The following is a 21,371-nucleotide window of genomic DNA, read 5'->3' on the forward strand; positions in this document are numbered from 1 at the left end:
AGTTTTCTGAAAGTCCTTTTACTCTATTCATTACGCGCCCTGATCTGAAATGCCAGGCGACTGCAAATGTCCTCATTGAGCGCTCGCCAGTGGGAGGAACACAGGGCAGTTTGATCAAGAGAGTATTATTACGCTGCGAGAGCTCAAATGGATGGATGCAAACAAACCCCGTTGCCTTAGAAACGAAGAAAAGAAGCGAATGTCTCTTTTCTTCCTGACCAAAATCCAGCTACTGCTGAGCGGAGGCACGACAGAGACGGGTCACCTGGAAGCCAAGCAGTCGGGTTCATCACGACGTGCAGGTTCATCAACAGCAAAGAGTCAGGGCAGAGGATCTAATTTAAATGGAAGAGCTAAAGTTTTGTCTTTGGACGATTTGGTAAATATAGTTACTGTGTTCAAAGCCTAAATGTTAACTGACATGACGTCAAGTGAAATCGAGTCAGACACAAAACAAATAATAGATGAAGTGAAACGTAGCTACTGGACACTGAGCACACATGACTGTGGAAAAAAGCATTACACAAGACTGTAAGGGCACAATAATCCATATACAAGGGGATTTTAAAAAAAAGGTTGAACGTCACTTTATTACGCACAAAAAGCCAAAAAAGAAACACAGCTCTCAGGATTTTTGAACGTGGTTTGACTCTCAAAAATCAACGCTTTCACAGTTCAAAGCAAGTCCTCATTTGCCTTGATGCCACTGATGGGTAAAACCAGACTAAACATTAAAAAAAGACAAACATTAACAATTAAAAACATAAAAATTAAAACTCATCTCTATTCATAAATAAAATGTTTTAATCAACTATTAGTTCCTTTAAAGTTTAGTTCATCCACGTCTCCGGATTTACTTCTGCCTCCGATGCGTTTGAAGAAGGACATGAACCCTGAGCCGTTGGCTGCTCCGTCCAAACTTTCTGTCCTGGAGCCGGAGGAGTAGGACCTTTGAGAAATGCTTCTCTGGAACAAATCCCCCAGCCGGAAGCTCGAGGGTGAACTTTGCCTCGTCTCATCCATGGAAACGGAGCGGAGGACTGGACCGTGCGACGCAGCTCTGTGACTGGGACACTCGGGGAGGGATCCTGTTGAGGAGCTTTGCGTGTCCCGGTCGGCGGCGTGTGGAGGATCACCGGCGTCGTCACTCTTCCAAACTCCGTCCTCCAGGTTCTCTCTGCTAGAGGCCGGCAACAGTCTTTTGGGCTGTCCTTTCCTGTTTTGCTGCAAAGCGTTCCTTTGGGAGCAGGTCAGGGGGCTCAGAATAGTCCACGGGGAGCCCAGGTCTCCGTTGTTGGCAAAGAAGAAGTCTCTGCTCCTGGGCCGAGGGGTGCTCGGAGTGGCTGCGGCGGCCCGCGGCCGGTCGGGCCGGTTCGGAGTCACCGAAACCGCGTCCCTGTCCAGTTTACTCCTGCTGTTCTGGTAGCGAAGCACCTTCCGCGTGATCTCGCGCATCTTTGCAGCTTCCGCTTCCTGCCCGGACACTGGCTCATCCTCCTTCTGCCGCCGGGGCTGCTCCTCGGGGCTCAGAGGTCCAGTACAGGGAGAGGCCTTGGCTTCTTCCAACGACTCATTCTGAGTATTGGGGGATCCTTGGATCGGGGCCAGAGTGCCCCTCCGGGATCGGGGTGGTCCTTCGGTGACGGTGGACAGGAAACTATGCAGGGCAGACTCCAGAGTGGAGGAGTCCTGCTCGCACTCGTGCCCAGAAACGGAGGCTGTGGAGCGACGCTTGGCTGCGATGCGAATGCTCTCCTTGCGCTTGCGCCTCAGCTCCGCCGCCTCTCGCTCTCTGTTCTCCTGCAGCCGAGGTGAAACGGCACAGCGTCACACACCATCAAAGGTTCACTCATTCATTCCAAACTCCATTCTCACCAGAACTGCCGTGTCGAACCGCCTGCAGAACGAGTGAAAGATGGAGCAGCACTCTTCCAGCTTGAACGTGGCCGGGTCCTCACAGAAGTACTCGGCGACGGCGTCGCTCAGAGCATTCAGCTCCTGGAGGGAGGACTCCACGTCGGCCAGCTTGGCGTCGGCTCTCTGAGTCAACACAAGGCAGCCAGTCATCAGGCAAACTCATGCATCACAGTCAAAAACTAGAAAGTAGGAACTTTACCAGGAGGAACGTCTCCAGCTGTTGCAGGAGGCCAGGGTGTCTGCTGCTGTATATCTTCACCTCCTTGATCTTCTTGATCTCCCTCTCGAAGTCTGAGATGATCTCTTCTCTACAGATTCTAAAACACAGAGTTTGAAACAAATGCACGTTCAATTTGGATTTACCAATAACACAAAACATATAATAGTGGTCACCTTGACGCCATCCCGATGTGTTCAAGCTGGCTGGGAAAAGTCAGCAACTCGGCATCGATGTCCTCTGCTTGCTAAGGGTGAAGGATAAAGGCACAACACGCGGGACTCCATTAGCCGACAGACTATTTACAGACATATTCTTTTGAGGATGCGGTCGACCTCAGAGCCTCTTACCTTGGCCACGTAGTGCATGAGGTTCATACCAGGTTTGTTGGCTTTGGTGTCAGCCAGCTTCAGTAGCGAGGTCATCCTGAAGCCAATGGCGTTGGCAGTGAAACCGCCCTGAGTAAAACATTACATGAATGATATTGTGACCTGTGTTAAAAAGGCAAAGTAAGTGGAACAAAGCCATCACATATCTGGTCTGGAAAAAAAAAAATACCAACAGCGTTCATGTAATTCCCAGCTTTCAATACCAGGCGGATGACTGAGTGGAGGTCATCACAGTCCAACAGCTCTGAGAGGAGAGACGGAAAAAAGGACGGAGACAAGGAAACTTAACACCATCAGAATAAAAACAGGTGGTGTAAAGCAAGCGTAATGTTACCGTTGGCTGCTTTGGTCATGACAGTAACAGAGTTCTTCACCTCCTCCATGAGGGGAAAGAATTCCTCTCTCAGCACCATCATTTTCAGGCGCTCTTCGTAGCTGAAAGGGTTCAAACTGGCCTTTATTGCAGCACTTTAAGCAAGGTGAGGTCTGCATAACAGACACAGAACGTTCCTATTGTGCAAATGCTGCCGTACCCTGGAACTTTGACCAGCTGCACCATGAACTGGTCGGCCTCAGGCAACATGGAGAGGTTCCCACTGAACGACAGCAGCTGCTTCACCTTGCACACATTCAATAAGACAATAAAAAAGGGATTCAGGCACAATAATGGAAAAAAATAAGAATTCGAGTGTGGTGCTGCCGTTACCTCACTTCGGTCCGGGAGCAGTTTACAAAGCTCTTTAAGCTTCCCTGCTCCAAACTTGAGCCAGTTGCCCTGATGGATGTCCTGGACCATTTCTCTGACTGGCCTGCAGAGGGAGACAGAGGACAACAATAAGAGGAGGCAGCCACAGAAAAACATGCTGCTCGTTTCTGCAGGCTGAAATTTAATTCTGATGAAGGAATCCAGACCTAGTTGGGACATAATCCAGGTACGGGTCGACGTCACCCTCCTGTGATATCAGGGCAAACTAGTGCCTTTCACCACCTCCCATAAACACTAAATGCTATCCTACTCCAACTCAATAACATGCTGCAGGTATTTTACTTCGCCCGGCTTCTGCAGCTTGAATTTGACTGAATATCACACTTGGCTGCATTTGGTATTCAAAGTAAGTGACGGCAGAGTGAACCATGAACGGATCGTGATACGGTCTGAGTAAATTTGAGGCACAGTAAGTGGCTGAAGACACAGTTTACAAATGTTTGCACAATTTATAGTTAAGGAGGGCTGGCGACAATAACAATGATGAACCCATGTAGGTCACAGGAGTTAAGTTGTACAGTGGCTCTGTAGCAAGTGATTTGTAGTTTTTGTCCTTTCAGGTATTCAAAAAGCAGACGTGTTGTTCTATATGTTGTTACTCCTAAAGCGGGTGAAGCCCTTTCCATGCATTTGAATATGGCCTGCAGAGATAAAGCACCAGCTAAAGGTAACCACCCTGCTGCTGACGAGTGCAGATGTGCTTCACCTTTTGAAGTGTCTCAGGAAGATCCCAATGTTCATGCTCTTTTTGGAGTCGAGAACTGTGACCTAGAGAAGAGGAAGAGAAACTAAAAATAACTATTAGAGGCAACTAATAAAAGGTGTGGCCCCTGTGCGGACAAGAGGACAAACCACTGGGGAAGCAAAAACACGCGTTTCAACGGTTCCTCATTACTGAGATAACCAGCGTGGGCATTTAGAAACAGTTCCTATTCATATATGCATTACTTCCTTAACTTTTTAACTGTGTTTGACTTAACGTGTCTATAAAAACACAGTTACTGAAAACCAATATGTCTCATTTAACAAACATTCAAGAATCAGTCAAAATCCTTGACCAGCCTTTACCTGAGGCTCCTGTGAAAATGGGATCACGCCATCCGGCTTCCTGCCCACGACCTTCGAGCTGCTCAGCGATGCCCTTTTGTCGACGTGGCTGAACAACTCCTCCATGCTGCGGATGTCCAGCACCAGGTCCCTCTGAGTCCGTTTGGACGTCCAGACGTTCAGTTTGCCCAGGACGTGCTGGCTCGGGATGGCGTCCCAGTTCAGCTTTTTCATGGATCTTCGCTGGACATTGCGAGAGCTAAAAGGACAGGTGGTCAGAGGAGGGGGAGGCGGAGGAAGGAAGGGGGGAGGCGGTGGAGGAGGAGGAGGAGGTGGTGCAGGAGTGCATGTAGGTGAAGGCACAGCTGAAGACGCCTGGAGACCTAAATCTTCCAGAGCGTCCAGAGGTGAAGGTGAAGAGGGGTCTTCGAGGTGCGATGAACAGGGGGGACGGGAAGCGGTCATTACAGGCAGCACTCCCTCCATCTCCAACTCCGATCCAGTGTTGATGAGTGTTATCCCAGTCTTGGTAATAAAATCTGAGGAGACATAGAAATGTAACTGTGCAGCATTCTAGACAACAAAGCACAAGCAACCGGGTTGAGCTATAAATACCAACTCAAATTTAACAAAAATACAGTACAGGTTATATTTAAACAGCTAATGCCGTCGCTGAATGACAGTCACACGATTTTAAGATGCGCCTGAACAAAAATAAAATACTTTCAAAAAGTATAGTGTTGCGACAGACTTCTTTTCCCAGAACGATACAACAACAGTCATTCTATTAATAAGACGTCACAGCAAACGACAAGTTTATCAAATAACTTCAGTAAAATCTTACACTGTTTATTGAAGCCCGTGAAACATTCAGCAACAGACGCTAAGCGCCGAACACGTTCACTATTAAATGTACAATCCAATGGTTTCAACAACGCTTTCTGTCGACTTTAAGGGGTCGAAGCTGTAAAACAGTCAATCTAACAGACAGTCTGCGTTTTTACATTAAACCTGTTTATTTATGCCAAACGTCCAGACCGGATAAAACACAATGTTTCCGACTGAACGCATTAACATTCTCTTTATTCCAATAAAACAATGACAGCACAACGGCATCCAGTCGCCTTTTTACCGCCCGTTTATTTTTACTCACCGCGCGTTTAAGATGGAGCTGTCACATCAATTGTCACTTCGTCTTAGCCTCGTGCTTCTTTACACTATTACGCTGAGTCCGGCTCACAAACAGCACAAGCATCAGCAGCAGCGGGCACAGGTGCGGGGCGCGCCTCCGCCAATCACGTTCAACCAGCTTTCAGGTGCGAACGAGTACGGAAGCCCGTTAATGCCACTCAACAGAAAAAAAAACTCAATAATAATAATGACACGACACAATATATCGCTTTATCGAGTCAAGTTAACATTTTAAAATCTCGAAAAGAAGATAAAAAAAATCCATACACTGCTGATAAATGCACACTTAGTTCAAGCTGTAAAGAAAAGACAGTAGGCTACAGCCCATGCCAAAACGTACAGTACTGACAGGTTTTATTAGTAAATAAAATAAAAAGAAAAAAACCTTTGAAAAAGATTGTAAAAACGTTTTTTTGTGTATAAAGACATTGATATTATTAAAAAGGGGATGTTTGTCAAGAGTCTATATGTTTGAAACATGTTGATAGTTTATAAGCAGCAGTGTCATGCACATCCGATTAAACGAAGAAATACACAAAATGTTTGGAAACTTTTAATTTGTTCCCTTGGGTGGGACTTTTTTAGGTCTGCGTGAGGAGTGAAGGCATAGTATCACATCAATCTATGGCACAACTTCATTTCCCATCTTGAATACCAACACGTGCAATCGTTCTTACAGTACAATACACCAGCTCAGGCTAGAAAATATTGATTGTACACAAAGAAAAATATCTTATAGTACAAAACTTCCTTTTAGTGTGGGGTTAGGAGCTCAAAAGGGAAGTGGACTGGAAAAGAGGAGTCACATTTCATTGATATTGCTGTGTGGCGACACGCAGACCAGGAGCAATTTTAGCCAAGAGAGAAATTGAGGCTTTAAAGACTTCAGCCAGAAATAAAAAAAACACTCAGTTGATATAACACACAGGAACCAAGAAAACACAAAACTAACAAATAATCTATTTTTTGATATTCGCTGTTTATCAAAACCCCCAAATCCCCCCTCTGTTGTATTTGTCCAGATCAAGGGCAGCTTTAATAGCAAAACCACAGTGTGACATTATCCCAGTCCATGCGAGCAGGCACACAGAAGGGTGAGAGGAGCGTCAGTCACTCATAAATAGCTGCACCTACACTTCAAATCACTGCCTGCCATGCAAATACAGACAAGGCAAGAAGCTGGAGGACTAAACACTGTAACTGATGGCGGTTTCACCAAACTCTGGCTTCTCGTATTGAAAGGCTGCGGGGAGTTCAGTAGAGCATGGTAGGCATTCATCACACTGGATTACCTTCACGTTAGGAAATCAATCATTATTATTTTTGGAGCATGTGAATTACAGATCTCGTTTAGCCAGAGGAATGTTTTCATGTTAGTGTCTCATCTGCAAAGTGCCACAAATATGATACTCAGATTAACAATATGCACATCCCAGAAACCTTCATGTACAATATGATGATTCTAGCATATTAACACATGATGAACATACACATTCAGCATTACATGCAGTTTCATGCCACTATTTCATGGCAATACCTGCTCTTAATTGTCAACAACTGATTAGTCACCAATATCTTACTGAGACAATGTAAAACAAGTGAGCAATCATTAGTGTTATCCCTCCCAAAACCTTTAAATCAGAAGATTTAATGCTGAATGATTATATTTAGTTAATATTTCAGCAGCTACAGTGATCTTCAGTGTGAAGAAAGGTAACCCACAGACAAATATATTCTACTTTCGCTTCTGTTCACGTGTTGAAGCTGACTGCCATTGATGTCTTCACTCAGTCCAGTGAGGCCGAGTCAATTAATGTTGCTCAATAACAAAATAAAGGCAATAATCTAACGAATGTTGCTTTCTTTTCTCTTTGGGTAAGTAAAAAGACAATTAGTAAAGAGCAGCATTCTCTCATACTGTGGCAGTGTTTCTTCAGTGATGGTACATACAGTGTATGGGTTAAAATAGACTTGAGTCATGTGACAGCCATGACAGTACACTGTCACACTGCTGTTGCTACTTTAAAGCTCAACTGAAATTATGAGGGGAAAAAAGAGACAACATAAAATAAGTAAAGTATAAACACAACATTGTGTTTTAAAAACGATCAACAGTATTTCATTTAAATTGTACATTGATTTCAAGTCTGCACATTCGTTTCCAGTGTACCATACAAATCATATTTGTACTAGTTTAAATGTTACCAGACCAGAGCTTCATTAGTATGAGCATCATATTTAAGGAGGCACACATGGACAATGATAATGCGATTGTGTTCTTATGGTTCCACCATTTTCCTTTCCTTGTCTGTCTGACAATAAGATTAGGTAGGTTTAACTTGGAGCGTTGGGAGCACTTCAGGAGTACATTAATTGCCATAAACATGACGAACACAAGCTCACACAGCAATAGAAGGGGCTCAAGTTAAATGGGAAAGGAGGAAGGAAGAGATGGAAAGTTCCTCTTGGAGAAGGAGCACAGACTGGAAATAAAGAAAGGTGGGAAAGAGTGGCATTAAAAGCCTCTTGGCTGTTCATAAAACTGGCCACTTTGTTCCCTGGGGCATCAAGCCCATTCATCAATAATACCCTGCAATTCATCTGTTCAATCATCCTTCCACGCCCTTTTCTATGTTCTTCCACCAAATGCTCTTGACGTTTCCCTCTGTAGTGGTCCACTGTAAGTTGGGGGTTTCAACAGGAAACAGGTGGAGGTGGTAGTAGAGTAGGAGGCTGCAGGAGGTCCAGCAGAGCTCTCACTGGTCCTCTAACCAGGAAGGCTTGTCAGCACCTGGAGGCTTCAACTTTATGTTGAACTGCTTCAGCGTTTGCTCCAGCTGCTGCTGGTTGCCAGCAAAGTATGCTGAGATAGCATTATGGAAGAGGAGGAGCTGCTTATGCATCACTTTCACCTGTGAGGAAACGATGGGGACAGTTAGAAGTTCGGTTGATGTATCTTGCATCACAGTAAATCCAGACATTTATCTGCTTTGAAACAAACCTTATTCTCCTCCAGGAACTTCAGTTTGATGATGACGTCTGAGCGGAGGCGTTCATACTTCTCTTTATGAACTTGGTACTGTTGCTGAGCAGCATCTATGCGGGCCATGGCTACAGCATCCCTGGGACCCATACTCAACTCCTCCAGGTCCGATCGATAAGCATCAAACTCCAGCCTGTTAAAAAAAAAAAAAAAAGATGCTGCTGCTTGACCTTGTGCTTTGAATAGATACAAGTATTTCTGACTACTATATATGAGGCTACATGTCCTTACCTGGCATTTTCATACATCTTGATGGTCATCAGTGTGTCCTCCATGGTCTTGTTAACTAATGTGTTGATGCTGGACACAAAGAAGTTAATGGCACCAAGTAGAGTCTCACCGTTCTTACACAACAGCTTCTGGGTCTCTGCGTTGTAGCCAAATTCATCCTGTAATGCAAAGCAGGACGTTAATGTCCAGGGGTCATTATAGCAGCTCACGGTTACATGATCCCATATGATCCACTATGAGGCCTCACCCGTAGCTCTGGAGATTTCTGGCTGAGTTCAGCAAAGGTGTCACCCAGCGAATGCTGCGTCTGCACCATGTTGTAGAAGTGGTTGGTGAGGGCTCGGGCCAATCGTAGCACAGTCTCGTACTTCCGTTTAGTGTCTCTGAGCACCTCGATCTGGGCCTCCAGCTCCAGGTCCACCGTCCGGGACCCCCGACCAAAACGTTCCGAGATCATCTGCTTCGTACACTGAAACAATGAAAAAAGAAGGGTTTGACATAGTGCCATACAGTTCAAGGCTGTATGATACTTCCCTTATTGACACGTCTGATACCTTGTAAGTGTTGAGGCCCCACTTCTTCACGGTTTCTATCTTTTCCACAGCCACACCACGGGTCGTTTGTTCCGCTGCCATCGACGAGCTGCTGCTGCTGTGGTGCATGTTGGGACCTACATAATGAGACCCAGACAAGGAACAAGGTAAATAACCAACACGAGCAACCAGACAAACAGCCCCAGGAAAAAATTGGACCAAATAGAGCACCCTTAACCCACGTCCATCACCGCTATAGCTTTACTTCAAAGGTGAAGACTCTGTAAGTAAACAGGAGGAAATGCAGACGTTTTACTGACAGAAGTAACAAATGCTGTAGTCGATTTATTTTAACCAGTTTTAAACAGTTAGGAAATTATGAGTCACTGATAAAATAGAAGGGGTCACAGTGGAGTGTATTGATAAAGAAGAGATGTACGGTGGCTACTGTATGCAAGCGTGGGAGGAATGTTCATGAGTAAAGTAATTGAGATGCCAAAATGGAGCGATAACGCAAGATGAAGACTGTGGAGGAGCAGGGAGATTGAAAGTAAGAAAAGACTGAGGACAAAAGGGAAAAGAGGAGGACGAGGAATGTGTAGGAGGAAAATATGAAAAGGTGATGAGGGACAAAGATAGACATGAAGACAGATGACAAGACATCATTTAGTGAATGGCCGTGAACAATGAAGACAAATGAGTAATGATGAAGATGGGGGCAGCTTGAGTTCCAGCAGCACAAAGCAATGTTATAGCACTGAACATAAACTGGATCGGCCTTTTATTACATTACAGCACGGACAAGGTGGGAGGGCTCAAACAAGTTTAGTGAACTTCTCTGAATATTATTTGCTTTAGCCATCAATACTTAATACAAACAAAGACCTGCTGTTGTAGAAAGGTTCTGAACAAAAGCATCCAAAAAGAAATAAAGAGAATTATTATTATTATTATTATTATTATTATTATTATTATTATTATTATTATTAATAATAATAATAATAATAATAGAATATAGTGGAGAAAAAGCCATAATATATGCAGAAAAGAGAAAACAAACAGTGTCATGCCCTGTTCTCCACAGAAAAAGACAAAGTTTGAGGAAAAAGAACAGTGAAAAAAAGGAGGTCATTTCTAACTATCTACTGTATAAACAAGACACATTGTATAAAGAGCGTCTTTCCAAAATGTGAGGCATATTATAAATAATAAATAGGATTCAAAGCTCATAAAGTTCACACAGAAAACAATGTGGGTGTTACAAATGCTCTTCAAGCCCAACAATGATCACATTTTGGAAAAGAAACTCTTCATTGTAATTATAATTAGGTCTGAGGAGCCACCTAATCCTGTCACTGGGATCCTTTTGTTAAATTCTGCATTGTAGTGTATACCAGGGCCTGAGAAAGAGAGAGTGGGACAAACATGCAGAAATTTTAACATCACACAAGCAGAAAAAGACAAATACTAGATGATACCACTAATATTTCTCACTGTGAATGTGAAGGTGGGGGAGGCATTGTTACGGAGGAGATGGGTGAGATGCCTAAAAGGAGTGCAGTTTGGATGCATGAAGCAGGACTCTACCTTTGATTGTGGCGGTTGAGATGATGCCCTCTGCTGTTCCTCCATAGCCCCCTGACACAATGCTGGTCTCGTTTAGATTGGGACCCGACACCATCACCTGCTGCAGGTCCTGCAAAGTGAGCGCAGCAAAATAAAAGAAGAAAAACAAAAGACAATGACAGAGGATTTTGGGTGGGGGTACGTAGACTGGAGTGTTGTTTTCAAACACAGCAGACAATGTCACTAGAGGGGGACAAACACCACTAAGTTAGAACTGTTAGTAACAACCTATTAACAGCTCAAGAAAGCTAGTGGATAGAGAATGAACAGTTAACTCTGTTGTAATCTGAATTCATTACTGTTAGGTTTTAACCTAAGCAGGATGCTCATGTAAACTAAGCGATCAGCATCACAACCTTTAGTAAAGCTCTAGATCAGGGACCATGCGTTATGAGCTACATCATGATTACTCTCCTACTGTAACTCACTGCTTCATTTAGTTGGGTTGTTTGTCTCCATGCTTGTGTTTCAGCAAATAAGGGAAACAAAAACAGTTGTTGAAGCTTCATGGATGAGAGGCTTCTGACCTTCTCATTTACTCTAAGATTTAGATGCTACAGCACATGGGTTTAATTCCACTAGCATCTGTGCCTCTTTTTATTTGCTACATACAGTACACACCCACCAGCAACTCAAAAGGATGGATCATTTATTTAACCCTTCCCAAACCCTTGGGCTTTGACTATACAGTGAGGCTGTGATAAGTGAGGGCGTAGTTTTGCCTTGTGAAAAAACAAAGTGTATATCAGAAATGGAAGTAGAAACAGAGCCATGATGTGTTGTTGGGGGTGGGGTGTACATTCACAGTGGGAAATGAGCATGACTGTTTCTATTCTTCTAAACATATCAGGACTCTGTCTTGCTTCCTGCTTCGGGGCCTTCACTGTTTGTTGACACAAACATAATAGCTGTGGTGAACCTCTTTGGACTCTCATACTAGAGCAAAATCATTTCTTATTATGACTCATGTGACACATCAAGTGAAACTACACATTCCATCATTAGTATGAGACATTTATTAGTATGTGCTGTTAACCAACACCTTCTGGATCACACAAACATCACCCAAGTGGATAGACACTGGGAATCTACAGGAGATCGTACTAGCTCGCACAAAACAACACATGCTAGATGGTTTTAAATCTAGTTCCAAGCGTTAGTTGCACGTTTTGTGAATTTAACCAACACGAAAGAGACAAACTAAGAAGCAGTGCTACTGCACACACCAACATGAAGACGCACAAAAAAAAAGCACAAATTGCCTGCTCACCCTGGCGCCTGTGGAGCTCCCTACCTTCTCATCTAAGCTCCATTGCAGTTTTGCAGCCTGTACAGAGATGGAGGAGTAGCAGGGTTGACAAAGACGACAACAACAACAACAAAACAAAAGAAACACAAAAGGAAAAAGAGACAAAAAAGAAACATCCATGACTGAAATCACAAGACGAGATAGACTGATGTAAACGAAAACAGAAATCACTGTAATGTCCACAGACAGCAGGGATGTTGGATGGAGAACCGTGACGACTGGGTTGGCCGGGATTCATCATTAAAGTGGGTTATGTCAAAGTTTCATGTGAGTAATCAAGTCCATTGAGGGAACATGTTTTGCATGGCTGTCACATTTTCACTGCTTGGACAAACAAACTGATTTGTATGCATTCATTTAGTAGAATGAAAAAAACAACATGGGTAAAAGAAATCACAAAGACACAACACACAGTCCACCAAACCTCTAGCTGAGCATTTTGATTCCCAGAATAGAGAACTCTCAGTCTAATCTCTTTCTTTAGGACACTGTCAAAAGCAGGCAAACATCTGCATCACAACCATTTAACTTGACATACACTGAACATACAATCAACACCATGTTAATAAATAGGAGGCCTATTTAGCTCCATGTACTGACTCATACTCAGTCTGTTTCTTGTTGTGGCATCTGCTCAGTGTGGACGCGGACACAAATCCCTCCCTGGACAGCAACACTAAGCTAGGACATTATAAATATAGGCTGGAAAACAGTAGCTTTGCTTTATCCTATTTTTTTTAAACCAGCAGTTTTAAAATTCAAATTCAAGAGGGATATGTGTAAACCAATAGCACTAGTAATAAGCTATGACTGATTGTTACTGACTGTATAAATGTCTGCACAGTGAGTTACAGTGATGCATCTGACACTCCTACAAGGATAAAGCTGCCAGTCGGCCCAGGTTTAATGCTACAGCACCTGGACCAGACCTCTGCTCATCCCTAACTTCAGGAGGACTACAGCTCTAAACCCAAGTACTGCACAGCAGATATCAATCTGATTTCAGAGGGCTTTCACCCAAGGACAAAGCACAGCCCGTTTCAAGTGAACTGCATAGTTGCTATGACAACGAGTTAATATCCAGCACTAAACACTTCTCTACATGAGAACATTAAACTGTTGCAGCCACACCAAATACTCAAATACTTGCTTTATTGAGCAGCCTTGAAAAGAATGTCTGGTTCTCTCTGACAGTGTTTTAGTGGAGACAGAGTTGGGTGAGCAAACAACATAATTAACTGCTAGCGTGTCCTCCAGGATCTCCAGTCTGTTTGTCTACTAAGGTGTGTCTTAAAAAATGAACAACTCACCCTGCAACTACACTATTGGCTCACTTCAACGCACACTCCTAAACCATGTGGACACAAACGTTGGCGTGGCAGCCCTGCGCTGGAGCAGCAACAACTCCATCTTAGAATATATAAGTAGTCCAATACAAACTGTCTGAATCCCCCAGCGTTTGAATACATGAGTTGGTAATGGGAACAACTGGTTCCCCAGGAGACATCTGGACTCCCACACCTGATTTCCCAAAAGGATCAATTTCCACGGCTGCAGCTAAGCGGGATAAACAAAACAGGGACCTCTGGAAACATAACAGGCAATACATAAAGTCATACAAGCTAAAAACAGGAACAAACAGCTATACCGTGTATAGGTTTGACTTTCATGTGCTGTATGTAAACGACAATCTTCTGCAATAATACTGCATCTCTCAACGCACCCGATAAATATGTAAAGATAAGGATACTGTTTAAGAAGCAATCTGATGTGAGGGCACAGAAATATGAATATATCACAATAAAACTATATTTTGCACTCTGTCTAAACAAATCGTGGATGCTGTATTTATCAGTAATAAACATCTGTTGTCCAGGGATCCAGAGTCAGTGCGCTGTGGGGTGATCACACTCAAAACCGACACTCAGTTTCACCCACCTGTTCAAGGCTGTCGTCTTCTGCCAGTGTCCCTGTGTCACCATTGCTGTTGATTGGAATCTCCATTGTGGCTGCTTTACTCATAATGCTGTCAGTCATAATGCACTATCCCTGCGGGAACAAGGTAGAGACATAGATGCAAAGTGACCAAAGCAAAAAAAGCCAGATATGGAAAAACATTGAAGCCCAAACGCCGCTTTGAAGTGGAGCAACCAAAGAGCATAGTCAAAACAGCCAAACCATTATGCAGATGGAAATGTAATTGTCACGTTGAGTGAGGGGGTGGTTCTGAAAGAGCAAGGCCACCGCTTGGCATACAAACAATCCACCTATGAGAGACCCATGCACAGGAGCCGCCACCACCACAATGAGCTGTCTTGTTGAAGTAGCCACTCCATTCTGCAGCTCAATTACTAGAAACCGTGTGTTATCAGCTCCCACTCACTAAAAGCCTAAACCAGAGGGGAGACAACAATGTTGAAAACTGTCTAGACGTTAATAGGTCAAACTGATGTGGTCAGCTACATAGTCAGACATTTGACCTGAACAAGCACACATAACATTTGCAATGAAAATATAGGTTAGCTCCTATCGAGCTAGGACAGAAATAATTGATTCACTCACTAAGTACAGGTCCTGTGTTTGTGTGTGTGAGACAAATTCAAAATGGTGGAGTAAAGTTATGTGTGTGTGTGTGTGTGTGTGTGCGACGTGGACAGGTATAATCCTCAACTGCAGCCGGCAAAGTGCTGCATCTCTATGTATAGATGGATATGAGAGTAATGTGGCAGGCATATCATCATGATCGCTCAAAAGAAAAGATCTACAATAAATTACCCAACATCACTAGCAGTGATTGCAAGGGAAATGAAGGTACTGTACATAAGTAGTGTAAGGACACTTGCCATTTGACCAAGTGTAGTTTCAGAGCGTAGGTTATTTGCAGTAACTGCATTTTTTGCTGGCACCAGAACAATGGACGTTTGAAGGAAGGAATGTGTAATGGTCTGTTTACATTTGCCCTCACCCCACCTTAACTGGTTCTGCTGATTAGAGAAGCACACGTTGCTTTGCCCAGGCTGCTTCCTGAAGAATGACGCAACAGTTTACTTTACACGGAGACCTGACGATGCTTAACACAGCATTATTCCTCTAAGACTGAACACTGCAGCTGAGCTCGGGCAATAAACTGCTTGACACGTGGCTTATCGTCTTAACTGTTCACGTGATAATATCACAATAATGATAATATATTTAAGTCACGACAATAACCCGCCATGTTATAAATAAAAATACAGAGAACGAACTTTACTATTATGACGTGGGTAAAAGTTGGAGTGATGTCTAAGATCACTTCTATAGTAGAAGACGTAAAAGACCGAGGGCAAAGCAAACAGCTGGCCTGTTTCGCGATGCCAGGTCAGACACGACACATGAGCCCTAACAGGTGTATCAGCACAGGTGCAGGTGTTGTCTCCCGTGCAGGTGAAGCCAGGTCGGTCCTGCTGGGCCCAATGTGTCGCCAAACACAGTGGGAGGTACAAACAACCCATCACCAGCTGTAGTAATGTGTAGTGCTGTAAACTGAGGCTGGATGTGAGTGTGCTCCGCAGAAAAGGCCTGAGTCTCCCTCACAGTTGTTCAGAAGAAGCTGCTTAAATGGTATCAGGGCAGAAATGCGAACACAGTGATATAAATATGAATGCGGTGTGGTCGTTTCCAAGCGCTTTCACTTACGGTGTGCTCCGTCCCGTCGTTCAAGCAGCGCCGTCCCGGGAAGCTAACGAGCAAAGGTGGCTAATAACGTTAGCGGCTAATCGCGGTGCATCCCAGCTCATGCGCGGATTAAATGAGGCTCAAGTGTCTTTTGTCAGCCCGAAAGGAACAAAAAAATGCCCTCGGTGCACGACGAAGTGCTTTTGTTTAGTAAAATTTCTATGACATCACTAGCGGCGTGCTCCGCTAACTGCGTTTCCCTTCACACTCCACGTAAATAGTCTATCTTCTTTTTTTTAATGAAGCTAGGAAGAACGCTTTACGGGCGTGACGTCACTGTCACCGTCGCAAAGAACGTCTATTTGGGAGAGGATGGATCACACTTGCAGGAAACTCGGCGCCGGGACGTCTGTCGCTGTTGGAGTTTGTTCCCTAATATAGGCGATCAGGCGTTAATGGTCAGATGTTGATAATAAATTTCCATTATGCAATATTCATTTTCCCCTCAAAATGGTATGTGGCCAGGGTAAACATTTACAACTACCATTAAACTATGTGTCATAGTTTTGAAGAGGTCACTTTGTGGGCACATTTTCACAACATTTCTCCAATTAAACAAATTAAGTTTAATCATACACATAAACCTTAATTAATAACAGTATTAAATGGTTTGTGAAACACCGGCACCATGTGGCTGTAACCTGAAATTCACCTCTGAGCACAACCGTTATACTGCAAAAGCACCTGCAATAATTATTAAATGAAAAATCTTTTTGTTTTAACTGCAAAAGCTGTTGAAGTGATGTTTACCCTTTATAAATAAAAGCCAACGGGTTGTGTGAAAGGCCTTTTGTATAGAAATGGTCATTAACACACAAAGATGCTTTTTTTAAAGCACAAGTCCATTGTTTGCAAATGGGGATCATCACCAACGGCAACAACCAACGCACAATGAATGTCTGAATGTCTGAGCAAGAAACAAGCAGATACAGAACGTGCTAATAATCTACAGGACTCCAGTTAGGAGGTGGAAAGTGAAAGCGAGGGAAAGAGTGAACCTTTTATTAATGAGTAGATGAGTAGAAGCTGAAAGAACCGAGCAGCCAGTAGAACCTCTCGGGTATTTCTGGAAAGGGTATGAAATGCCATATGGGAACATTTTACTAATGGAAGTGTGCTTGGACCTGATGCAAGGTTTCCAGCTGTTGGCGTGTGTTTTGGTGCCAGTCTGTGTCACTCCGTGTTCCAGTGAACACAGTGTGAGGATTTGTGGCTCTTCTTTTAATCTATCATTTAAAGCAACAAAAGTGAATTACTGCGAACAGTTTAATCACATGTAACATAATGAGCCACAGCTGTTGCTCCAGATGTGTGAGTACAGGTCCAGTCCACCCAGATCCTACGCTGCTGCAGGACACGTCCCACCTCATTAGTTAGATTGGTTAGTTACCACCATTGCAATAAACAGATGTAAATATGCATATAATTAAAAATAAACAATATTCAAACAAACATTATGTTAAAATGTAAGTATCTTATGAAAACAAACCTTAAATTAAAACACGTGCTGTATTTATGTTGACATCATTTTTAATATTTAAATAATAACATAATAAATTTCTACAGTGCGTGTGTGACAAATAGGATGAAAATGAGCAGAAGCAGTAGGGAACCGCTCTCACACACGGTTGCATGTGTGGAAACACTTCTTAGTCTTAGTTAAAGAACGTGACGAGTCCCGTCTCCATGTTAGTCAGTGACCACATCAAGCGTGAGTCTGGCCTCAGAGCAGCTAGTTCCTGGAATCGTAGACGCTGATCCTTCATTATTTTGCAGACTCACCTGTTGAGTCAGACAAAGACTAGGTCTCATGCAGCAACCAGACATTTTTTCCTATAATGTAACAAAATAGAAATCAACCCATTCTACTTTGTAACTCACCTTTGAAACATTAAAACACTTCGTTTATTATCGCTCTTAACTTCACAAAACAATAACTATACACAAAGACGAACTCTCTTTTCCTGATGTGGCCTCATGATGGCGCCCAATCTCAAACGTCGCACACACCCACCCACTTGAACACACACAGGCTCAATGATGGAGACTGCAGCGGTTCTTCTGATCATTCTTCTGATCTGTTTTAATGACTAACAGCTCAGTTGGCGTCATGTGAACTTATCGACTGGCTTCACCTGTGAACGCTCGGTGAACGTGACGACCAGCGCCAGGCCCTGAGCGAAGCAGACTGATTCATATCCTCTAAGTGGCCACACACTCTGACGGCCTCTTATCAGCTAATACACCGACACAAGTGTTTACACGCTGCTCCTTTTAAAAACAAATCCACACAGCCGCACCGTTGTTGTTCCACTGATGCTTGGTTTCATCTGTTCTGCATCAAGAGCAACAATAGCACTGGCCACTGCCCAGTGCTGAGCGCGGCCCTCTGTAGGAGTGAGTGATCCATGGGTAACTATTACAGGTTATTGCATTTGCATTTCTAATCCCAACACACCTCATGTTACAAGGTAATAATTATTAACACATTGCTAATTTCCATGCTTTCTGTGTTTGACGTATCTAAGCCCAGCTTGTTCATTCACATTACATCTTATTCCTAAGCAGATGGGGTGCCCATGGTTGTCATGGCAACATGGGCTTGTTATCACACAACATGTAACGCGGAAGCGGTCTCCATGACAACACGAGTCTCCAGATGCCACTAATATGTGTAGAAATGCTACTACAGAGATTGTATTCACAGTAGGTTGATCTTATCACAGTATAAGAGGCTGATTCAGGCTGATCTTATCAGAATATACTGTACTAATCAATGTAGCACAAAGCCAGCTTTTAAAGTACTGTAGCTGCAAGGAGAAGTGGCATTTTATTTTTTATCAGCACAAATATGTTAAAGATGATAAGTTTCACCGTCAAACCGACGTGTGTTGACTGTGATCGTGCTCTAGTTGCTGCAGCAAGTCTTTCCCACTGAAGAATACGTATTGACAGAGAGCGTTGGAGCCAGAGACGTGATTCAGGCCTCCTGAGTTCAGCTACCTGCGTTTGGCAGAACGCACTGCAGCTTGTTAAGCAGCCGTCAGACGCCAGGCTCCGCTGCCGGGGCTGGTGCTTCACTGCTGTACTTGCTGGTGAATCAGCTGGTAGAGTTTTAAAGGTCGGGGGGGCCTGCGTGCTTCCCTTCACCTCAGCCCACAGGGCTGCACATGGGGGAGAGCGGGGTCTGCCCACACACACTAAGATGGGCACAGGCCACATCAAAGCTCCGCTGCTAATCCACCCAGGAAGCAGGCGTCCTCAGGCCTGATCATAAAGGAAGAAATGCATATGAATACGTAGAAGCTACAGTGTGTCCCATGCATTTGCACCAGCTGTTGGTGACCTTCATTCTGTCTGAGATGACAAGAGAGAGCTCATTTGGAATTCATGTATTTTACAGTTAAGGTATTTATGTTTGGACGTCTAAACTTCAAATACTTTGAATGTAAAGGTGTGATTTATTTTGCACAATATGGTGTTTACATTAAATTTTGCACGTTTTTGTTCACGCTCACAAAAGTATCACCAAAGGGACAAAGATGGTTCAGAAACACGAGTGTTGGAATCCGTTTTAATCCCGGGCGTCCGGGGCAGCGTTCAGGAGCTTAGAGGACCTCCAGCACACTGTGTATTCTGAGGAATCATTTTTCAGATCAATGAGCTTAAAGCACCTCTTTGAACTCCTTTTGTCCCACAGCTCTGACAAACACATGGTTTCTGCAGTGAGCCAACCTCAGCTCCTTCAGGAGGTCGGAGCGCTGTGAGAGCGCGGGTGCAGGGAGCTGAGCGGCCACCAGGCGGCGCTGTGGGAGAGCAGCGGAAACGCACCGTGACCCAACGAGCCTCTGCGGACTCCACAGGTCCAGCTGACACCACCTTGTGATAAAATGAATGTCAGCTTCGCCACGCTGTTTACCTCTGTCGTTGGTGACTGATAAACCTGGGAATCAGTAACATAAGTAGTGAAACAAACACATTTTTCTGTGGTTTATAAGCTCAGTGAGAACTGGCTCTGCTCTAATATAACCCTTTTATATGCACACGCTCAGACAATGGCCCTACTGGTTTTGTCTTTAGTCTCCGTTTGAGCTCCGTGGCGACATTCACATTATTCAGCCTTAAGAGACCTATTAGACTGACTCCTGCCTGGGCCGGTGCGGCGCTTTCCATTACGCCCGTCGCCTGGAACTGTTCTCAGCGGAGACGTAGGGCAGAGGAACAGTGGGAAAGACAGGGTTTGAGGTTCAATTGCCCGACGTTCTCTCCCAGTTGTAGTTTTAATGCCTCTGCATCCCGCCTGCAAAGGCACGGCCCAGGTCATGACCCGCAGCAGCAGGAGGAGTTCTGATGCTACTGCAGAGACTCCTATTTAAAATATACAGAATTATTTGGCCAAGTCATGGAATAGTAGCCGGCATTTGCTCATGGACACACAGTCAGTAGTCTCCCTCAAACACTGTAGTCATGCTTAATGTCAAAGTCATATTTAATGCATTATGTAATGTGCCTAAGATGCCAAGAACATGTCTATTTACCGGGCAACAGCATAACATGTGCCTCACTGGAACATTTGTTTGAAGGAATCAACTTAATTTATGTCAGACAGACCACTGACAGGCCCAGTATGATTACAGGCTCAATAACTATTAACCAGCACGGATACAGCGGCATATAGACATAAATAACAGCTACAGTAGGAATTCTACTTTTCTGCAGACAGACAGAATGAGCTGCATATTACAGTACAGTATGCACGAATGTCTTAGGTCTCGAGCAAAGCTGCCCAGACAAAAACAAGGAACCACAGAACAGCTGCACGGCTCTGTAATGTGCAGGGCTTAATCTTTAGCTCCGAGACGCCGCTATCGTTGCCGCTCGGCCCTCTGTAGCTCCAGCCATAACAGCAGCACAGCAGGCCAGATGTGTGGGATACGGAGGCGAGGATGGATCCTACGCAGCCCCCCCCCAGAGATTCCTGGGTCCATTTGGTGCAGATCTGGACTCCTTGTGACAGAGACCTGGCAACCAGGCCGCTGTCACTGGTCCGTTTTTACTGTGTTGTTTGTTTCATCTGTTGGAGTAAAGTTAGAGGTGACCTATAAATAAATCTATGAGTCACAGTCCCACACTCGAGGAACAAGGAAGAATCATTTGTACGCTGGTTTCTTGGGGCTTTATTAACACGGACGTCTTCATTTCACATCCACATAATGGAAATCCCGGCGTTACATCTACATTAATAATGATCCTTTTCCATGTGTGCTGAAGCGGATCTGCTGGAACCCGTGCGATCCGTCACGGAGTAGAATCGGTCCGGTCCTTTGGGCTTTCCACCACCGAATGCACCGAGTGAAAGACAGACGCTATCGAGCAAACCTCCCCTCG

The 21,371-nt window shown here is 44.2% G+C and overlaps 2 protein-coding genes across 7 annotated transcripts; both read right to left on the minus strand.

The window, feature by feature from the left end:
- Positions 1 to 562: 562 nt before the first annotated feature.
- Positions 563 to 5,916, minus strand: fhdc3 (FH2 domain containing 3). Its single transcript, XM_029174180.3, has 12 exons — positions 5,490 to 5,916; positions 4,358 to 4,875; positions 3,996 to 4,057; positions 3,230 to 3,332; positions 3,057 to 3,142; positions 2,858 to 2,958; positions 2,697 to 2,767; positions 2,485 to 2,592; positions 2,311 to 2,381; positions 2,117 to 2,234; positions 1,876 to 2,040; positions 563 to 1,800 (listed from the first exon to the last, which is right to left on the minus strand). Exons 2-12 carry the CDS (start codon positions 4,820 to 4,822, stop codon positions 808 to 810), a joined length of 2,343 nt encoding a protein of 780 aa, XP_029030013.1. The 5' UTR covers positions 4,823 to 4,875; positions 5,490 to 5,916; the 3' UTR covers positions 563 to 807.
- Positions 5,917 to 6,067: 151 nt separating this feature from the next.
- Positions 6,068 to 16,261, minus strand: arfip2b (ADP-ribosylation factor interacting protein 2b). Of its 6 annotated transcripts, none has more exons than XM_029174200.3 (10): positions 15,945 to 16,261; positions 14,208 to 14,318; positions 12,231 to 12,287; positions 10,922 to 11,030; positions 10,678 to 10,734; positions 9,356 to 9,471; positions 9,049 to 9,270; positions 8,802 to 8,959; positions 8,529 to 8,703; positions 6,068 to 8,439 (listed from the first exon to the last, which is right to left on the minus strand). In XM_029174200.3, the coding sequence occupies exons 2-10, from the start codon at positions 14,304 to 14,306 to the stop codon at positions 8,284 to 8,286; spliced, it is 1,149 nt and encodes a 382-aa protein (XP_029030033.1). In that variant the 5' UTR covers positions 14,307 to 14,318; positions 15,945 to 16,261; the 3' UTR covers positions 6,068 to 8,283. The 6 variants fall into 6 exon arrangements, with proteins under 6 accessions (XP_029030033.1, XP_055358164.1, XP_055358165.1 ...); XM_055502189.1 differs by having other exon boundaries at positions 12,255 to 12,287; positions 15,945 to 16,260; XM_055502190.1 differs by lacking the exon at positions 12,231 to 12,287.
- Between the last annotated feature and the right edge of the window lie 5,110 nt (positions 16,262 to 21,371).

The sequence above is a fragment of the Betta splendens genome, chromosome 14 (assembly GCF_900634795.4).
Source record: "Betta splendens chromosome 14, fBetSpl5.4, whole genome shotgun sequence".
Taxonomy (NCBI): Eukaryota; Metazoa; Chordata; class Actinopteri; order Anabantiformes; family Osphronemidae; genus Betta; species Betta splendens.